Source organism: Hoplias malabaricus, chromosome 18, assembly GCF_029633855.1.
Source record: "Hoplias malabaricus isolate fHopMal1 chromosome 18, fHopMal1.hap1, whole genome shotgun sequence".
Taxonomy (NCBI): Eukaryota; Metazoa; Chordata; class Actinopteri; order Characiformes; family Erythrinidae; genus Hoplias; species Hoplias malabaricus.
The window spans coordinates 5,379,177-5,399,418 of record NC_089817.1 but is presented as its reverse complement, the minus strand read 5'-3'; the positions used below and the strand labels follow the sequence as shown (position 1 = coordinate 5,399,418).

Genomic DNA, 20,242 nt, shown 5'->3' with positions numbered 1-20,242 from the left:
CTGTATATCTCTATCTATCTATCTATCTATCTATCTATCTATCTATCTGTCTGTCTGTCTGTCTGTCTGTCTGTCTCTGTCTGTCTGTATATCTCTATCTATCTATCTATCTCTCTGTCTGTCTGTCTGTCTGTATCTCTATCTATCTATCTATCTATCTCTCTATCTGTCTGTCTGTATCTCTATCTATCTATCTATCTATCTATCTATCTATCTATCTGTCTGTCTGTCTGTCTGTCTGTCTCTATCTGTCTCTCTGTCTGTCTGACTGTCTATCGGTCTGTCTGTCTGTCCGTCCGTCCATCTTTCTATCTGTCTGTCTGTCTGTCTGTCTGTCTGTCTGTCTGTCTATCTCTATCTATCTCTCTATCTGTCTGTCTGTCTCTATCTATCTCTCTATCTGTCTGTCTGTCTCTATCTATCTATCTATCTATCTATCTATCTATCTATCTATCTATCTATCTATCTATCTATCTATCGATAGGATAGGACAGGGGTTACAGATGGTCAGGAGTCATCAGGACACACACGTGACCTGCAAGTGTGTGGTCAGTGTTCTAAACCCTGACAGCGCTTTGTCCATCACTGTGTTCATCACGTCCTCTGTCCTTTGTCCTGACCGTGTCCTGTGTCTTAACCGTGTGCACATTGTTTTCCAACAGTGTCCTGCGTCCAGTGTCTCAACTCTGTCCTGGCCTTGTCCTGACCCTCACCTGTGTCCAGACTATGCCTTGATTGTGTCCTTGTGTTTTGTGTTATTCTTTTCCAGCTCTGATCCAGTTTGATCCTGTCCTTCCTCTGGAGCGCCAGCGCCTCTCCCAGTGCATGCCTGTGGGTCACATGACCAAGTTCATCATCACTTACCCCACTGTGAGTGACACACACAACCCCCTCTGCCCTCTCATCTTGTCTGTCCTCTTTTACCCCCTGTCTACACACACACACACACACACACACACACAGACTGAAAGAGTAATAGGTCGAATGAGTTTAACAGAGAATGTCAAGACAGACACAGGGGCAGAGAGAAATGAGACAATGAGAAAAAAGGGGTCTGGAGAGAGAATGCGAAAGAGTCTGAGAGAGAGAGAGAGAGAGAGAGAGAGAGAGTGCAGTGTGATTACAGACAGAGAAAAAAGTAAAAGAGCAGAAGGCAGAGAAAAGGAGGAGACGGCAAATAAGGGATTGTGATAAAGGGAGAAAATGTGAGAGCGAGGCAGAGAGACTCAGACATAATTTCTCCCACTTTCACCTCATTATCTCTGTCTTACTGGACCCTTTTCCATCCTTCCTTTGTTCCACTCGTCTGTTTTGCTCTCCTCTGTCCTCGTTCTCTTCTTCCCTCTCTTCTCTCTCACCTGTTTTACCTCAGCCTCTCTCCCTCGTGTCTTTGTTTAAATGTCATCTCATAATGCTCACCGGTCACTCAGCCTCTCTCCTGGCCTTTGTGAGTTAGGTACGATATATTTAACAGGGTGGACGTATTCCTTACATTTATAACGTTATCACACACATCGCAGACGTTAGCCGTTTTCCATCAAATTTGGATTACACACGCCTTTATCAATCATGCATAGGACTTTTATGAGGCATAAGTTATGGATGAAGTTCTCATAAGTGTGTGGATCCTTGGACAGAAGCCGTGGAGCAGGGACGCTGGGAAGGGTTGATTTTATATCAGACCAAACAACACAACCCCAGGCGTTTTTGAGAGAGCACAGAGGCTTCACAAAAGTTTGAAAACCTTTTAATGTATTCGTGTACAATTAGGTTTTTAAGCCTTTTTTGTGTAATTCATTCTTTCATTGTTGGTAACCCTTCAGATCCTGTTCAGGGTCGCTGTGGGTCCATAACCTACCCGAAATCACTGGACGCAAGGCGGGAACACACCCTGGAGGGGGCGCCAGTCCTTCACAGGGAGAACACACCCTCACACATTCACTCACACACTCACACCTACGGACACTTTTGAGTTGCAAATCCACCTACCAACGTGTGTTTTTGGAGCATGGGAGAAAACCAGAGCACCCGGAGAAAACCCACGCAGACACAGAGAGAACACACCAAACTCCTCACAGACAATCACCCGGAGGAAACCCACGCAGACACAGGGAGAACACACCACACTCCTCACAGACAATCACCTGGAGGAAACCCACGCAGACACAGAGAGAACACACCACACTCCTCACAGACAATCACCTAGAGGAAACCCACGCAGATACAGAGAGAACACACCACACTCCTCACAGACAATCACCCGGAGGAAACCCACGCAGACACAGGGAGAACACACCACACTCCTCACAGACAATCACCCGGAGGAAACCCACGCAGACACAGGGAGAACACACCACACTCCTCACAGACAATCACCCGGAGGAAACCCACGCAGACACAGGGAGAACACACCACACTCCTCACAGACAATCACCCGGACTAAACCCACGCAGACACAGGGAGAACACACCACACTCCTCACAGACAATCACCCGGAGGAAACCCACGCAGACACAGGGAGAACACACCACACTCCTCACAGACAATCACCTGGAGGAAACCCACGCAGACACAGGGAGAACACACCACACTCCTCACAGACAATCACCTGGAGGAAACCCACGCAGACACAGAGAGAACACACCACACTCCTCACAGACAATCACCCGGAGGAAACCCACGCAGACACAGAGAGAACACACCACACTCCTCACAGACAATCACCTAGAGGAAACCCACGCAGACACAGAGAGAACACACCACACTCCTCACAGACAATCACCTGGAGGAAACCCACGCAGACACAGAGAGAACACACCACACTCCTCACAGACAGTCACCCGGAGGAAACCCACGCAGACACAGGGAGAACACACCACACTCCTCACAGACAATCACCCGGAGGAAACCCACGCAGACACAGGGAGAACACACCACACTCCTCACAGACAATCACCTGGAGGAAACCCACGCAGACACAGGGAGAACACACCACACTCCTCACAGACAATCACCCGGAGGAAACCCACGCAGACACAGGGAGAACACACCACACTTCTCACAGACAATCACCTGGAGGAAACCCACGCAGACACAGGGAGAACACACCACACTCCTCACAGTCGCCCGGAGTGGGAATCAAATTAAAACAATTTTGTACACATTACATCACATTGATGGCGCTCAGTGCTGCTGAGGTGATGTAGAACTGCAGTATCTGACCTCTCTAATGGCTCAGTGCCATCAAACCCTCACAGCATTTTTCTTTACATGGTAGAGTAGCAAAGAAGCAAAACCCCCTGCAAACACTCTTCGCTTTAGAAGAACGTTGGGATGAGACAGTGCCCACAGTCTTCGGGCCTTTTAATGTTAGCAGTAAATGATGCAGCATTATGGTCATTCATTAAAAAATAAGCGACAAATGAAGTCACCAGGTACTTTTCTCAGACAGAAACAAGTGTGAAGCAAAACTAGGGCTTTAACACAGAGCAGGGCAATAAACCACTGCTCCAGCAGTAATTCAGAGAGTCAGAAACAATTGTGCAATGAGCTCTCGAGGCACAGAGCACGCATAGTTATGTGTCATGAATAATCATAAATGCATGTATTAAAGAGAGCGTGCACGTTTCTGCCAGGAATGCTGGGATCTCCGCTCCGGTGCCGCTCCAACTGCCTTTAATTCTGCAGAGAGCGGTAGGTGTACGGTTCAGAACACACACTTCAGGTATGTTAATGCACAAGGTCAGTGAAAGGTGTCATAGCTACACAGTTACACTCACAGCTGCACTGACCAGAGACTGGGGTCTGTCCTGTTCCTCTACAGATGTTGCCAAGCATGCTTTGACATCGGACAATCGCACATTGGAAAAATTAAGCCTTCTTTAACTAGTATTATAAAATATATTATATAAATAGGGCGGCACGGTGGCACAGCAGGGAGTGTCCCAGTCACACAGCTCCAGGGACCTGGAAGTTGTGGGTTCGATTCCCGCTCCGGGTGACTGTCTGTGAGGAGTGTGGTGTGTTCTCCCTGTGTCTGCGTGGGTTTCCTCCGGGTGACTGTCTGTGAGGAGTGTGGTGTGTTCTCCCTGTGTCTGCGTGGGTTTCCTCCGGGTGACTGTCTGTGAGGAGTGTGGTGTGTTCTCCCTGTGTCTGCGTGGGTTTCCTCCCACAGTCTAAAAACACACATTGGTAGGTGGATTGGTGACTCAAAAGTGTCCGTAGGTGTGAGTGAATGTGTGTGTGTGTGTCTGTGTTGCCCTGTAAAGAACTGGCGCCCCAGGGTGTATTCCCGCCTTGTACCCAGTGATTCCAGGTAGGCTCTGGACCCACCGCGACCCTGAACTGGATAAGGGTTACAGACAATGAATGAATTATATAAATACTTTTTTTTTTTTTTCCCCAAAAATATTTGCAGTCCCTTCTGGCCCAAGGTCACAATGCCTCAAGCCTGAGAGCATGAAGCATTGGGTGATGTAACGTATTCCGCTCCTGACCCAGAATCAGCAGGTCCCTCACCGTTCATCTTCATCACAACGGCATTACGTACCACTTTCAAATAAAAATACATCACATGGTCATTCATTAGGTCGTAAACACATTAAAGTTCATTGATAATCTTTTTTAACCCAGAGATTTGGCCACAGAGACACTTTTTTGGTGTAAAACTGAAAGTGTCCTAGAGCTGAGGTTAAGTGGAGATGGATGTGGAGACGGATACCAAGTGGTTTCCAGTTTTCCTGATTGTTACTAGCCCTTAAATAACTGCCTCTTTTCTGCTTTACCCAGGCGTTCTGGAAGCAGAAGGGCTTTTCGGGGGAGATAGTCTCTCGCCCCTCGGAGGACTGTCCTTTTGGGGTCACCTTTGACGCTACGAGCCCCGGGGGTAGTCCAGCTCTGGTGGGATTCATTGCTGGAGAACAAGCCTGCTACTGGAACAGCAAAGAGGTGAGAGAGAGAGAGAGAGAGAGAGAGAGAGAGAGAGAGAGAGAGAGAGAATGTGTGAGGTTTACAGAAACAAAGTGAGAGATTAAAGGAGGGCAAGACAGAAAAAGCAGGAGATGGACCCTGAAGGAGACAGAAAAAAGGAAAAAGACGGGATTGAGAGAAGGGGGTGTGAGACAGTGAGAAAAGTGTGTGAGAGAGAGAGAGGCAAAAAGAGTGTGTGTGAGAGAGAGAGAGAGAGTTTGTGTGTGAGAGAGAGTGTGTGTAAGAGAAGCAAAAAGTGTGTGAGAGAGAGAAAGAGAGAGAGTGCAAGAGAGAAGCAAAAAGTGTGTGAAAGAGAGAAAGGAAGAGAGGCAAAAAGAGTGTGTGAGAGGCAGAGAGCGAGGCAAAGAATAAGTGTGTGTGTGTGTGTGTGTGTGAAAAAGAGTGAGGCAGAGAGAGAGAGAGAGAGAGAGAGTGAAAAAGAGTGAGGCAGAAAGAGAGAGAGAGAGAGAGAGAGTGTGTGAGGCAAAAAGACTGAAAGAGAAGCAAAGAGTGTGTGTGAGAGAGAGAAAAACAGAGGCAAAGAAAGTGTGTGTGTGTGTGTGTGAGAGAGAGAGAGAGAGAGAGAGAGAGGCTGAGAGAGGAAGTGTGTGTTAGTGTGAATGAGAGTGTGAGTGAGAGTGTGTGTGTGTAAGTGAGAAAGGGAGTGTGTGTGTGAGAGAGAAAGAGAGTGTGGGTGTGTGTGAGTGAGGGAGGGAGAGGGTGAGTGGTTTTAACAGAACACTGAACTTTTGCGATGGTGTGAAGTGAGTGTGTGTGGAGCTGCTGCTGTTTACAGATTTGCGCGGGTCACAGGGAGAGGGGGATATTTACACTCCTCGGAGACGGAGGTGAAAATGGAGGAAGTCTTCCCCAAGTCATGACTTTCTGCACTGCACATGTTCATCAATATTTCAGTATAGATATATAAATATAAATACACAATCATCTGTGTGTGTGTGTGTGTGTGTGTGTGTGTGTGTGGTGCCCCGTGATAGGATTGCACACACCATTTGGACGGACGAATATGACATCATTTTTTATTCAGCCTTGGTTCTGCGAATTTTCACTCGGTGCCAGAACTCTCCGACCAATCATCTGTGCCTCTGCTGTTGGCATTAAAAAGCAACCAGCCAATCAGCTTATTGTATGTGTCTCTCAGTGCCCAGTGCTTTCTGACTGAACTGCATAAACACACTGAAGAAACCCCTCAGCATGTGACTGAATACACACGCCACCAACACACCCACGATGCTGTGGACGGCCATTACAACGGATTCAGATGGAGGCTGGACTTGTCTGAGAAACTAATTATAAAGCTTCTTGTATGAGACGGTGAAACTCTCCTTGCTTCCTTTTTTTTCCACAATTGAATGCACCCAGAAATTGGCATTTCATCTTTCTGTGAGCATCAAAAGAACCTTTATCACTTTCATAGAACATTTCGTCCACTTTTTTTTCTTTTTCTTCGCTAAGAAAGATATTTAACCAGCTTCAAAAAAGGGCCGTGTCCTTGATGTGAAAAATGTGTCTGAGTTCTGCAAATTGTCAACGCATTCCTACCACGACACCGGGGGTGGTGATCAAACCAAGGGTCTGTGACAACAACACAAACATAGATATTTTACATATGGTGCTTTTCCACATCATGGCACCTACTCCACTCAGCTTGGCTCTGCTCTGCTGTTTTTGCTTTTGCCAGCTTTGGTAGGACCTGGGGCGACACGGTGGTGCAGCAGGTAGGTGTCGCAGTCACACAGCTCCAAGGGCTTGGGGGTTGTGGGTTCGATTCTCACTCCGGGAGACTGTTTGGTGTGTTCTCCCTGTGTCTGTGTGGGTTTCCTCCGGGTGACTGTCTGTGAGGAGTGTGGTGTGTTCTCCCTGTGTCTGCGTGGGTTTCCTCTGGGTGACTGTCTGTGAGGAGTGTGGTGTGTTCTCCCTGTGTCTGTGTGGGTTTCCTCCGGGTGACTGTCTGTGAGGAGTGTGGTGTGTTCTCCCTGTGTCTGCGTGGGTTTCCTCCGGGTGACTGTCTGTGAGGAGTGTGGTGTGTTCTCCCTGTGTCTGCGTGGGTTTCCTCCGGGTGACTGTCTGTGAGGAGTGTGGTGTGTTCTTCCTGTGTCTGCGTGGGTTTCCTCCGGGTGACTGTCTGTGAGGAGTGTGGTGTGTTCTCCCTGTGTCTGCGTGGGTTTCCTCCGGGTGTTCCGGTTTCCTCCCATAGTCCAAAAACACACATTGGTGGGTCAATTGGCGACTCAAAAGTGTCCGTAGGTGTGAGTGTGTAAGTGAATGTGTGTGAGTGTGTGTTGCCCTGTGAAGGACTGGCGCCCCCTCCAGGGTGTTTTCCCGCCTTGCGCCCAATGATTCCAGGTAGGCTCTGGACCCACCGCGACCCTGAACTGGATAAGGGTTACAGATAATGGATGAATGAATGGTAGAACCTGTACCTGTTCGCTCATGTTTCTAATAATGAGCCAAGAAAACTGTGATGTATAAACCTTGCAGAGCGCTGATTGAGCGCAGAGAGACTTGTCAGGCACCACCAAATGCAGACACACAGCACAAACTACTCATTTGTAAAATCTCTAGCTACAGCAGAGTCCATGCTTTGTTTTTACAGGGGGTCCTTGACTTACGACGTTGATCCGTTCCTACGTCGCGTCGTAAACCGATCAGTCAGATAAGTCAGAACTTATGTACATAATGTACGTAAATAACATACTGTAAGCACTTATCCTCTCCTAACACCTATCCTCCTCGGTCCCGAGCCGCGTAACCGTGTGTTCTTCGCGTTACGTAAAGTTCACGTTACGGCGTTTACGATGCAAAACCACTTAAGTCAAAACAAGGCTTTATACAGTAAATGAGAGATGTGTTGTAACCACGAAACATCGTAACTCTGGACTGACGTAACCCGAGGACCTCCTGTATTTGACTCACAACGGCAGCTCGTACAATTACGCTGAGGTCCAGACGCTCCTTGGATCCGTCGCTGGACGAAGGATGGGTCGGTGTACTCTACTGCTCCGTGTGAACTGATGACGGAACTGTGTTCAGTCCCAAAAAAAACAACACATGAGTAAACAACACCTGAACTCACCGCTGTCGTTGTGGTTTTTCCGAAACCCGTCGTTCCCTTTAGAGACCGTGTTTTGGAAAGTCACCTGCTACATTTAGGGGGAGATCTGCTAGTGGTAAATGAACCAGGGTCCAGTCTCAGAAACCCTTTCCTTGATGATGCAGGGATTTAGAACCCTGATGTTATTGTATGGAGGCCCAGAGAGTCATAACACAACTGCATTTACGAGGCAAAGGAAAAACATCAACATGAAAAAAATACAAATACAAAAACACTAAATCATTAAAGAAACATTAAAACACTGAGGGGGGGGGACCCAAGCAAACATTAGGTAAGAACATAAATAAATAAACACAAAGACAATAAGAGATCACACACACGAAAACAAAACAAACATCACTCAATCCTTTTGTGTTCACCTTTAATGAGTTCTGCTTTAATGTTGTTTTGTTGTCATCTTTTGTTTGCGTCTTGAATGCTGTGGGTGTTTTGACTCTCTGGGCCATCTTAATATTGCTTCATTTGTCAGTCATTGCACTCCTCTGTCTCTCTCTCACACACACACACACACACACACACAGAGAGAGTCTGAAGGTTTTGAAGGGGATGATTGGATCTAAATGGGCTTTGTGAGTCTACATGTCTGATAACAGTCTCCTCTCTGTGCCGCTGATAGAACTCCGTCATTCATTATGAATCCAGCTCCATCCTCCCGCCGCCTTCATTCACTATTCAGCTTCATCATCAGCTTTTCACACCGACCTGCTCCATCCGCGTGTTTCTCCACAGCCCCGCCGCACCCAGCACGCCTCACGTTTCCTAATATTTGTTGATCTCCATATGAAGCATGAGCTGGGATGTCTTCACCTGCTTCGAACGCTGACAGACACATGCTCTTCTGTAGTGGCTTTAACTTTTCAGTGAGTGCTGAGGAAGTGGTCACTTTCTGTTGTCCTAATTGTAGATCTCCCACGAACTTAATGTCTCAGCTGTAGCTTCCAGTGACGCAGAGGCAGCTAGTTCCCTTTCTGTGGCTCCACACTGCAAAGTAAACAGCCTGTTGTTGCTGAGGGGTGTGTCCACAGCAAGTGGTTGACTTTATACTTCTGCAAAATATATTCTGTAATTGTGTAATTACAACATTGGGTAGTGTTTTACTTAAACTTACAGCTTCAAAATGATGCCCCACTGATCTGTAATAAGGAGAGTAGAGCCTTGTCATTGGGGTTCTGGCCTCAGCACTGCAGAAACTGCACTATGTAACTTTAGGAGGGGGGGGGAGTAGACCTTTCAGATTCACCATAAAGAGCGACCTTCATCTGCATCAACTTCATAAAATTAGAAGCTTCATTCTCCTTCACCTAATTTTAAAAAATTGAAAGATCAGTTTATAAACACAGACTCTTTTCTGCACAATTTACTCCGACATCAGAGACATCAGCTTTCCTTCTGTTTCCTGCGAAGAACACTGAATAAATCTTCGCAGGAGCAGAGTTCTACAGGACGTGAGAGCCCTCACATCACAGCTCATTTGCATGAATCTGAGTGGCGCTGAACTCTCGCGTCGCTCTGATTACGTGTTTAGTGTTGTTTCTCAGCACTCCAGTGCGCTCCATGCTTCCATAGACAATGCACGTCTTCCAGACACTTTGGCACTCGCGACGCTTGCAGCGTGCATTTGCAGTAAGGAGAAAATTGGACCCAAAACAAACAAACAAACAAGGGATGATGGATTTGTTTTACAAAACACAGCGAAAGATTTCATCCAAATTCGTGCTATTATAAAATATTCCCCTGGAATCATGAGGTTCTGCCTGCGCTGTGAACGGCTTAGAGATATGGAGCTTTGAAGAACCAAGTTAGAGTCTGACTTTGATAGGCCAGTCACAATAACCAGTTTCATGTGGTCTGTATATTGTCCCAGAAATGATTATATAATCTATATTCATTCATTCATTCATTATCTACAACCCTTATCCAGTTCAGGGTCGCGGTGGGTCCAGAGCCTACCTGGAATCATTGGGCGCAAGGCGGGAATACACCCTGGAGGGGGCGCCAGTCCTTCACAGGGCAACACACACACTCACACATTCACTCACACACTCACACCTACGGACACTTTTGAGTTGCCAATTCACCAACCAACGCATGTTTTTTGGACTGTGGGAGGAAACCGGAGCCAGCACACCACACTCCTCACAGACAGTCACCCGGAGGAAACCCACGCAGACACAGGGAGAACACACCACACTCCTCACAGACAGTCACCCGGAGGAAACCCACGCAGACACAAGGAGGAACACACCACACTCCTCACAGACAGTCACCCGGAGGAAACCCACGCAGACACAGGGAGAACACACCACACTCCTCACAGACAGTCACCCGGAGGAAACCCCTGGAGCTGTGTGACTGCGACACTACCTGCTGCTCCACCGTGCCACCCATAATCTATATTATTATTTTTATCAGCGTTTTAAGACAATGTTATGCCACTAATTTTTGAATGATACAATAATAAACACAATTATTCTGTTACACTCCTTTTAAAGAGCAACAATTTTTAGTCAAATGCTAGTTAATAGTAAGAATATTCCAACATCAGACGAGAGGAATGTCCTCAGTAAATAAAACAAGATCATGGTTTTTTTTAAGAAATCAACATAAATTTCCCAGAATACACTCTCAGAAAAAGGTACGATGTTGTCACTAAAGGTTCAAACCGTGTAAATCTCCCTTTAAACCCTTCAAACTTCCAACAGTGGTGTTACAGTCCAGTCGTGTTCCCTGAAAGTACACTACGTTCTCTTCTTCAGAAGCAGAGGCGAATTCTTGTAATTCTTAATTCATAAGATAAGGTTCATAAGATTTTACACAGATAAGTGGAAATTAAAAGAACACAGTATAAGTCCTGGAGATGAAATGGAGCGTATGAAATCAACAGAAGTTAAAAATCTACATTTATTACAGAATAAGGTACTATTACGCTCCCTAACTATAAGAACAGAGTACGTGAGGCTACCACCACAGAGACAGCAGAACTGTAGATATGAGAGAAAAACCGCGAACAGAACAGAACAGAGGGAGTGAGGTTCATTTTGATGTAAACAAACCTGTGAGTGAACACAGAGGGTGATATTGAGGTCAGCAAAAAGGAAATGGAGGAAACGTCCATTTTACATTGTTATATTACAGTATTTTACAATGAGTCAATAATGTAATTATTACCCAGACTGTGGAGACAGGACCTTTTTGGTTTCTCGTATAATGTAATACATTTTCTTAGACTAAGAATATGGGAATAGCTCTATTTTGGAAGAACTTTATAATTCCAAGGGAACGGTGACTCTTCCGTGGCTTATACGCACAGATGTGGTGTGGATGGAAGATTAGAATCTTTACAGAACCTACCGCTGAGCTCCAGATGAGACGTAATACATCTAAAACTCCAACCTGCTCCTGTCATGGCTGGGGACAAGTGTGACTTCTGTGGGCCCCCTGAAAGATTCGAGTCCTGGCATCGCAACAAGGGCTAAAACGAGAAGAGGTTGGCATCTTCCCAAAGTGTGAAGTGTGTAGGCCTTCTGTCGGTAGTTAGTTCAGTTTTTTCAGTGAAGGATGTCCGTGTATAAATAGCTTTTCATGGTAATGTGTGAAGTTTAGACAATAAAACCACACTCATTTGTCCTGAGAATCTTCCCCAGAGCCTCCCGCCTTTGACAGTGTCTCTTGCTCCACGATGCAGGTGTTTTTCTGGCGCTGGATTAGGATCTCCTCTCACCTCGGGAGCTGTCAGAGTTTACAGAGTGGACACGCCTGTAGTTTTGCGAGCTGTTTTATTAGCAGGTATTAACGCTCAGCCCGGCCGATCCATGCGGACACTTTCATACCTCCTTTAGCCCTCGTCTGATCTCCTGCTGTCTGATCTCAGCATGTACGATCCCTCTCTGCCCCAAAGCCTCGCTCGTCAGATCCGTTATCACATGGTCAGTTCAGCTCATGCAGATGTTTAGACTTTTCTGCCGACTTGCAACATCTGTCACGTTGCTGCAGCTAGAGCCCAGCAGCTGGAGCAGGGCTAAGTTCTGCTGACATTCATCTCTCACCGCAGGGGGAGTACGGGGTCAGAGTTTTTCTAATCGATCAGACGTGCAGTGACCCCCACAGCACGCTGCCAGGGAGTCCTCTCTGATCTGAAGGGCTCCCGCTGGGTTGGATGATTAATCATTTTTTTAGTGGTATTGAAGTTTGAAAGATGTTTTTTTTATGGAAGGGTTATTTATTTATTTATTTATTTATTTTTGTATGAATTTATCCTAATATACAGGGGTCAGGAACTGAGCGTCTGGTGTGGTGTGTTCTCCCTGTGTCTGCGTGGGTTTCCTCCAGGTGACTGTCTGTGAGGAGTGTGGTGTGTTCTCCCTGTGTCTGCGTGGGTTTCCTCCGGGTGACTGTCTGTGAGGAGTGTGGTGTGTTCTCCCTGTGTCTGCGTGGGTTTCCTCCGGGTGACTGTCTGTGAGGAGTGTGGTGTGTTCTCCCTGTGTCTGCGTGGGTTTCCTCCGGGTGACTGTCTGTGAGGAGTGTGGTGTGTTCTCCCTGTGTCTGTGTGGGTTTCCTCCGGGTGACTGTCTGTGAGGAGTGTGGTGTGTTCTCCCTGTGTCTGCGTGGGTTTCCTCCGGGTGACTGTCTGTGAGGAGTGTGGTGTGTTCTCTCTGTGTCTGCGTGGGTTTCCTCCGGGTGACTGTCTGTAAGGAGTGTGGTGTGTTCTCCCTGTGTCTGCGTGGGTTTCCTCCGGGTGACTGTCTGTAAGGAGTGTGGTGTGTTCTCCCTGTGTCTGCGTGGGTTTCCTCCGGGTGACTGTCTGTGAGGAGTGTGGTGTGTTCTCCCTGTGTCTGCGTGGGTTTCCTCCGGGTGACTGTCTGTGAGGAGTGTGGTGTGTTCTCCCTGTGTCTGCGTGGGTTTCCTCCGGGTGACTGTCTGTGAGGAGTGTGATGTGTTCTCCCTGTGTCTGTGTGGGTTTCCTCCGGGTGACTGTCTGTGAGGAGTGTGGTGTGTTCTCTCTGTGTCTGCGTTGGTTTCCTCCAGGTGACTGTCTGTGAGGAGTGTGGTGTGTTCTCCCTGTGTCTGCGTGGGTTTCCTCTGGGTGACTGTCTGTGAGGAGTGTGGTGTGTTCTCTCTGTGTCTGCGTGGGTTTCCTCCGGGTGACTGTCTGTAAGGAGTGTGGTGTGTTCTCCCTGTGTCTGCGTGGGTTTCCTCCGGGTGACTGTCTGTAAGGAGTGTGGTGTGTTCTCCCTGTGTCTGCGTGGGTTTCCTCCGGGTGACTGTCTGTGAGGAGTGTGGTGTGTTCTCCCTGTGTCTGCGTGGGTTTCCTCCGGGTGACTGTCTGTGAGGAGTGTGGTGTGTTCTCCCTGTGTCTGCGTGGGTTTCCTCCGGGTGACTGTCTGTGAGGAGTGTGGTGTGTTCTCCCTGTGTCTGTGTGGGTTTCCTCCGGGTAACTGTCTGTGAGGAGTGTGGCATGTTCTCCCTGTGTCTGCGTGGGTTTCCTCAGATGAGTCATCATCAACACAAGGTTTCATTAAGGTGAAGCACAATAGCACCCCCTGTAGAGCAGTGCGTACGTGTGAGTGAGTATGTGAGAAATGGCGCCCCCTGAGGCTGAGTTCGTGAGTGAGTGAGTGAATGAGTATGTGTCGGCATGATTATGGGAGGAGTGGGTGAGAGAGAATGTATTTGAGTAAGTGTGTGGGATCTGAGTGAGTGTAAGTTTATTCCCTGAGGTGCTTTATCTGTAAATACTTGCAGTAGGAATAGGCCTGTGGTGATTTGCATAAAACATGTTGTGTAAATATTAATGTAATATAAATGTAAAGGACAAGCTGCAGTTTTTAGCAAGGATTCATCTTCACTTCATCAAACCCCCGCTGTACTGACACCTACTGGCATGGATGTAGCAGAGATTCTGTACTAAACTTGTTTTAAACATGCGTTCCCCCAGTGGGGGGCCCTCCCTGTGGAGCATAAACGACTTCATTGAGGGCAAAGTGATGCTTCGTAGAAGAGATTTAAAAATAATTAAAACATAAATAATTTCCTGGTGGTAAAAATGACAAATGGAGGACTTCACACAGCTTTACACACACACACACACACACACACACATTAAAATGCCTGGATTAAAATGTCCAGGATAAAAACACAAGTACAGACCTAGATACATAAAGACGATGCATCTCGAGTTGAGAGTGTGTGAGTTCTGTGAGTACACACCGGCTCTAATTTGGGCTCTTTTTATTTCCTTTCCCAGAACCCATCACGACTCGGAGCTGAGAGATCTAAAAATGAAAGGAGCTCTATTCTGGTTTCTTTCAGATGGAGGAGAGGAGGGATGCTGTCGTTCTGAGTCTGGTGCGGTACCTGGGCCCCGAGGCCGCCTCCTACGTCCACTACCAGGAGAAGGTAAGTGTTGGGATGGATTTGGCTCGGACACGACCTCTGAGTCATCTCCCGCTCGCTCAGGAACTGCGCCCCTCGCCGCGGCTTCATTAACGCTACTCTGTGTTAATTGGGGGACCGCACTGAAACTGTGGAAGGAAACAGCAGATGTGCTAACGTGTTCTGACACAGCTTCTCTCAGGACGGCAGCCTTTCACACTGGAGTCTGGCTCGTGTTTGGACAGTTAAGGGTCTGAAGGCCGTTTGTTGTGGTTGTCCGAGCCCACGGGCCGAGCAGAAGTGGCGTTTTGACAGGATGCCAAAACAAGTTAGCTAGCTAGGGCATCTGGATTTAAGGGAGGGCCTTCTACCTTTCTCCTGAGTTTATTATTTTTTTGTTGTTGTTCTCTCTTGACAGCTGGATCTTAAGGAGGAGCTACAGAAATATAAAGGAGGAGCTACAGAAATATTAAAGAGATGCTACTGAGATATTAAGAGAAATTAGAGACGTTACACAGATATTAAGGAGGAACTACTGATAAATTTCAGACATTACAGAGATGTTAAGGAGAAACTAGCGATAAATTAAAGAGACGTTACAGAGATATTAAGGAGGAACTACTGATAAATTCAAGAGACATTACAGAGATGTTAAGGAGGAACTACTGATAAATTCAAGAGACATTACAGAGATGTTAAGGAGAAACTATCGATAAATTAAAGAGACGTTACAGAGATATTAAGGAGGAACTACTGATAAATTTGAGACGTTACAGAGATGTTAAGGAAGAACTACCGATAAATTAAAGAGTCGTTACACAGATGATAAGGAGGAACTACCGATAAATTAGAGATGTTACAGAGATGTTAAGGAGGAACTACTGATAAATTAAAGAGACGTTACAGAGATGTTAAGGAGGAACTACTGATAAATTTGAGACGTTACAGAGATGTTAAGGAGGAACTACTGATAAATTAAAGAGACGTTACAGAGATGTTAAGGAGGAACTACTGATAAATTTGAGACGTTACAGAGATGTTAAGGAGGAACTACTGATAAATTAAAGAGACGTTACAGAGATGTTAAGGAGGAACTACTGATAAATTTGAGACGTTACAGAGATGTTAAGGAGGAACTAGTGATAAATTAAAGAGACGTTACAGAGATGTTAAGGAGGAAGTCCCTAGATGTTAAGGAGGAAATGCAGAGATATTAAGAGCTCTTGTCCTTGTTTCTCTTTCCTGTGGGCTGTCCCACTCCAAAATAAGGCTAGGCGTCTGAGCAGGGTGCCAGTGACTCACGTTTTGCTCCTGACGCTGTCTAAATGGCCTCTGTGGCATTTATTATATTTAATATTTAATATGACAGGGTTTTTAATGCGTGGCCAATTGTGTTTCCTCCACGTGAGACACTTTGTGCACATTTAGAGGCATTTTAAAAGGGACCCTGACTGTGAAGAGTTGCATGCCTTACAATAGTGTACATGTCCCATATTATTAATATATGATGCATAAAGAAAGCGGAGTTATTTTGCAGTGTTATGAAAGAAATCCTGAAGAATAAACAGAAGCCTCTCGATTAGTAGGTGGTCACTGTCACTCTGTGATGTCACGTGGTTGCAGGTTTTCACTTGGATAATGTCACATTGACGCTAGGCATAAAGAGCATGGATTATGCATTTGAGTAATGCTCAACCACAATAGAACTGCCACCAACATGGTTGACTGCTCTCTTTCTCGTGTGTGTGTGTGTGTGTGTGTGTGTGTGTGTGTGTGCATATAGTCAGGCTGCCTTTTACAGGAGAATAATAATTAATAGCAAAAATCCACTTCAGGATTTCATTCCACCCGCCTGCCTCCTCCAGTAATCACAAACCAGCCTCAGAGGGGTCAGGGCGGTTGAAACAAAATTCTGGGAAGGACTTTGCCTTTCTGGACCTGAATTTACCAGCACTGCTTCAGCCCCAGATCAGCCTCACTCTTTCTGACAGACGAACTGCTCCTCCTTCATCCTGACATCATCCACCGAGGAAGGTCTTAGAGAGAAACGTGAAACAGACATGGGATTAGGTCTGCGCTGAACCTGACCAGATGTCTAAGCTCGAGGGAGCATGGTGAGACGATTAGCTCTGCTTCTTCAACGTCATGAAGTCTGGGTTAGGCCTGCCTCAGCCATGTCTGACGCTCATGAATAAGTCAGAGCGGGAAATCTCTCACTTCTCACTTTCATGAGTTTAGCATCTCCAGCGAGAAGTTGGGAGGAGAAGGGAGAAGCCGTTAAGGACATCCAGAGTCCGTCACCTCTTTCCTGACACCTCGGAGAGTGTCTTTCTCTCTCTCTCTCTCTCTCTCTCTCTCTCTCTCTCTCTCTCTCTTTCTGCACTGTAGGTAGGAGTGGAAATCCTGCTGCTTTTTTTTACATACTTCTCATAAAGGAAAGCTGTGGGAGGAGAGAAGAAATCTCCTTCAAAAATGTGTAGCCATGTCCAGAAAGGTATTCTCCTGTCTGTCAGAGGCAAAGTGGCTATTTATTTCCCCGGAGGAGTTCAGAGGAGACACGCGAGGCGTAAGTGAGACTGACAGATGGACACTTGGTCCTGACAGTCGTCATGGCGACGATCTGCGCTGCAGTTTTTCTGAAGCGGGTCAGAAAACTCTCTGAGCATTGAGCCAAGTGTCTCTCTCACCCGGAGGACCTCAGAGAGAGAGAGAAAGGCCAAAGCGCCAGAGCCTCACTAATGCTAATGATCCCTATGTGAACTCTGCCAGCAGCTAAACGATGACGAGTGATATTAATTGAGGTGTACACACATCGCCTGTTAGCACATATTTACAGGCAGCTACAGTTCCTCGGGGCCCGGGGTGTTGATATGTTGCTCTATGTTTGCTCATATACACACTAAACTTCCAGCCATCCATCCATTATCTGTAACCGCTTATTCAGTTCAGGGTCACGGAGGGTCCAGAGCCTAATCATTGGGCGCAAGGCGAGAATACACCCTGGAGGGGGCACCAGTCCTTCACAGGGCAACACACACACTCACACATTCACTTTTGAGTGCCAATCAACCTACCAACGTGTGTTTTTGGACTGTGGGAGGAAACCGGCGCACCCAGAGGAAACCCACGCAGACACAGAGAGAACACACCACACTCCTCACAGACAGTCACCCGGAGGAAACCCACGCAAACACAGGGAGAACACACCACACTCCTCACAGACAGTCACCCGGAGGAAACCCACACAGACACAGGGCGAACACACCACACTTCTCACAGACAGTCACCCGGAGGAAACCCACGCGGACACAGGGAGAACACACCACACTCCTCACAGACAGTCACCCGGAGGAAACCCACGCAAACACAGGGAGAACACACCACACTCCTCACACACAGTCACCCGGAGGCAACCCACACAGACACAGGGAGAACACACCACACTTCTCACAGACAGTCACCCGGAGGAAACCCACGCAGACACAGGGAGAACACACCACACTCCTCACAGACAGTCACCCGGAGGAAACCCACGCAGACACAGGGAGAACACACCACACTCCTCACAGACAGTCACCCGGAGGAAACCCACGCAAACACAGGGAGAACACACCACACTCCTCACACACAGTCACCCGGAGGCAACCCACACAGACACAGGGAGAACACACCACACTCCTCACAGACAAATCACCTTTACACTAGTGATTAGAACATTGCTGTGAGCATTTGATGACATTCAGCCTCGAGAGCATTAGTGAAATCAAGGGTTTATGTTATCCCTTATGTGCTAAGATTAGCCGATAAACTGTAATAATGCACTGGGGGATTTAAAGGTGTCTCAGGAAAAAACTATTAACCAGCAGGACCTAAACTTTAGCACACGACTGTACAAAATTAGCACGGTCTGTGAAATAACAAACTTTATTAATCAGACAGCTGAGCCCAGACTGGATTTAAAGCATATTCAGCATATTTAATATATTTCAACTTCAGCTCAAAGCTGATAAAGTGTAGCATCTCGAGTTAAAGGGGTGCCTTCATAAATCTGCCGTCAGAGCGGTGCGCTGGCTATTTGAGAAACTGGAGCGCTGACAGCCAGCTCGCTCACAACTTCAGAGCGCCGTGTTCAGCCAAGGCTGGCGCTGTTACTCTCGCAAAAATGTATTTTTATAATCACGCTAATGAAAGAAAAGTATTTAAAATAAAATCAAACAAATTCCTAAAGTTAGTTTCTCAGTTCTTGGTTCGCAGATTACGCTGCCAGCACGAATTAACCAACTCACCCAAACGGTGAAATACACACTCATGCAGAGCCCAGATGGTTCTGTATGCGCCTCGTGTGAAGGGTTAAGGGTTATATAATTGCCAACTGACTCCTTCTGTGCCAAATGACTGGAGCTGTTGAATAACAACATGTGATAATAAAGACGTGATGTGGACTGTATTTAGAGGACAGTGTTGAACTGTGAGCATGGCTCCATCCATCCATGACATTTCTTTTCATGCGTCTCGTCAGGGGCCGAATGCAGCATCAGGATTCTACCCAAGGTCCATGATTGGTATGTGTGTGTGTGTGTGTGTCTGCTCCTGCCAGGGGTCACCGCAGTGATCACCCACCAAACCAGATCACACTGAACACACTTGGCACAGGATGCCCTTCCTGGGGCTTGGGTTGCTGTGTAGCCAACACAGGGAGGACGCACTGAACACCACACAGTGACCCGACGTACCCCCTCCTTTGTTCTTAACAGATAAGACATGCAACATGAGGTGAAGCCTCTACACTGCCCACTGGAGGAGCAGCCATGGCCTGGTGGTTACGTAACTTGGCTTGTAACCGGAAGGTTGCCGGTTACCTGTTCGATTCATGACTGATTCCCCGGGTGCCATGGCTAGGGCAGCTCTGGACGTGTGTGCTCGCTGCCCCCTAGTGTTCACTAGTGTGTGTGTAAATGTGTGTTTCACTGCACGGATTGGGCTAAACGTGGAGAACAAATTCCTGGTAATTTATAAGAATGTGAGACTATTTGAATATTTATTCTACATTATCCTTACTATTGAAATGCTTTGTTAGAGGAGAGAATATTCAGCTTTTTCTGCTGATGACAGTCCAGTGCCAGTATGGTATCGGCTCAAGGCCATCTCCAGCTGCCAGGCCTCTTCACAGTTTATATAACTGTGTTCCTCTGTGCTGGTTGGCTACATCGTGGCTCGTTGTAGTGTTTTCCTGTTCTAATACAGCTGCTTTAATTTATCAGCTCGTTATTTAGCTGTTTATGGGTTGACTCAGGTGTGTGAAAGCACCGAAATCACCAGCCTGTGAAGTGTGTTTGTGTGTGTAGTTCAGCACTGTGCAACACGTCCAATTCAGATTAAATCTGAGCCATGGAAAATGGATATTAACAAACGTCTTGATACACACTCTTAAAAATAAAAGTGTTCACAGTGAGAGTGGTCCTTAACCCAGTTCTGCAAAATCACAGACAGGATCAGGAACCGAAATACAGACAGAACACGGTCCTTTAACACTGGGAGTTCAGTATCTATTCAATTTCAGGTTCTCCCTGAATAGTAGAGCGTGAAAGGAAATGGAACACCATGCTCAATGCCAAGTCTTGGCTAGAGGGTCATAAATCCCCCAGCGTTATCCTGTGAAACTGTGGGGCTGTGTTCTCTGGGGTGATGGAGCTCTACCCAGTATGTCTGGGGTGAGCTGGAGTGGTGTTTGTGATCCAGAGCTAATCGTGCAACCACAGGAGCTCAGAG

The 20,242-nt window shown here is 46.9% G+C and overlaps 1 protein-coding gene across 1 annotated transcript in view; it reads left to right on the top strand.

Moving 5' to 3' along the window:
- The window catches only part of si:ch211-127i16.2 (probable flavin-containing monoamine oxidase A), a 74,032-nt gene that overhangs the window by 40,525 nt on the left and 13,265 nt on the right, over positions 1-20,242 (top strand). Inside the window, exons 8-10 of the mRNA XM_066651602.1 lie at positions 770-870; positions 4,789-4,947; positions 14,411-14,497. Of these exons, the coding sequence (XP_066507699.1) occupies positions 770-870; positions 4,789-4,947; positions 14,411-14,497 (347 nt within the window). The remainder of the gene's footprint in view (positions 1-769; positions 871-4,788; positions 4,948-14,410; positions 14,498-20,242) is intronic.